Source organism: Cynoglossus semilaevis, unplaced genomic scaffold, assembly GCF_000523025.1.
Source record: "Cynoglossus semilaevis isolate Cse_v1.0 unplaced genomic scaffold, Cse_v1.0 scaffold3691, whole genome shotgun sequence".
Classification (NCBI taxonomy): Eukaryota; Metazoa; Chordata; class Actinopteri; order Pleuronectiformes; family Cynoglossidae; genus Cynoglossus; species Cynoglossus semilaevis.
The window spans coordinates 1-680 of NW_007589599.1; the positions used below are offsets into that span (position 1 = coordinate 1).

Sequence of the window (680 nt, forward strand, 5' to 3'; positions counted from 1 at the left end):
ATATATAGTACATATGTATGTATATATCTTTTTTAATCTAATAAATAAAATAATAGTGTTCACATTAGAGAAGGTATTGTTAGGAACCAATAACCTTCTTCCTTACCTGGTGTAAACTCTGTTGAACCAGTGAGACTACTAGTCAGGTGTTAAACATGATGACGTCCAACTGTTGTTTCCAGGCAGGTCAGACTGCACTGATGCTGGCGGTCAGTCATGGCCGGGGGGACATGGTGCGGGCGCTGCTGTCCTGCGGAGCACAAGTCAACATTCGGGACGACGACGGCTCCACGGCCCTGATGTGCGCCTGTGAACACGGTCACGTGGACATCGTTCGTCAGCTCCTGTCCGTGCCGGGCTGTGATGCCACACTCACTGATAATGTAAGACTCGTGTATATCCCCCGCGTCTCCGTCCGACTCTGGTCTTTGTCCCCCCTGAATTATTATCATCATTACTTTTGTTTTCAGGACGGCAGCTCAGCTTTGTCCATAGCACTGGAGGCCAGCCAGAACGACATCGCTGTGCTTCTTTACGCTCACCTCAACTTTGCCAAGCCTCCCTCCCCTGTGAGTTCTCTGACTGAAAGTTTGGTCACACACTAAGTTTCTCTGATTAGATTAGACATAGACATAGAAAATATGTTAAAAACGTAACGGCATAATTTCAAATAAACTAAC

At 46.5% G+C, this 680-nt stretch overlaps 1 protein-coding gene across 1 annotated transcript; it reads left to right on the plus strand.

The window, feature by feature from the left end:
- Positions 1-140: 140 nt before the first annotated feature.
- On the plus strand, positions 141-605 carry LOC103399516 (KN motif and ankyrin repeat domain-containing protein 1-like). The gene is made up of 2 exons (XM_008338195.3): positions 141-383; positions 471-605. The coding sequence occupies exons 1-2, from the start codon at positions 156-158 to the stop codon at positions 603-605; spliced, it is 363 nt and encodes a 120-aa protein (XP_008336417.3). The 5' UTR covers positions 141-155.
- Positions 606-680: the final 75 nt, after the last annotated feature.

Bases quoted from the DNA above. Each gene is read 5' to 3' on its own strand.
- LOC103399516 (XM_008338195.3), top strand. From the start codon at position 156: ATGATGACGTCCAACTGTTGTTTCCAGGCAGGTCAGACTGCACTGATG. The intron at 384-470 runs GTAAGACTCGTG...TTTTGTTTTCAG, and splicing joins ATGCCACACTCACTGATAAT to GACGGCAGCTCAGCTTTGTC.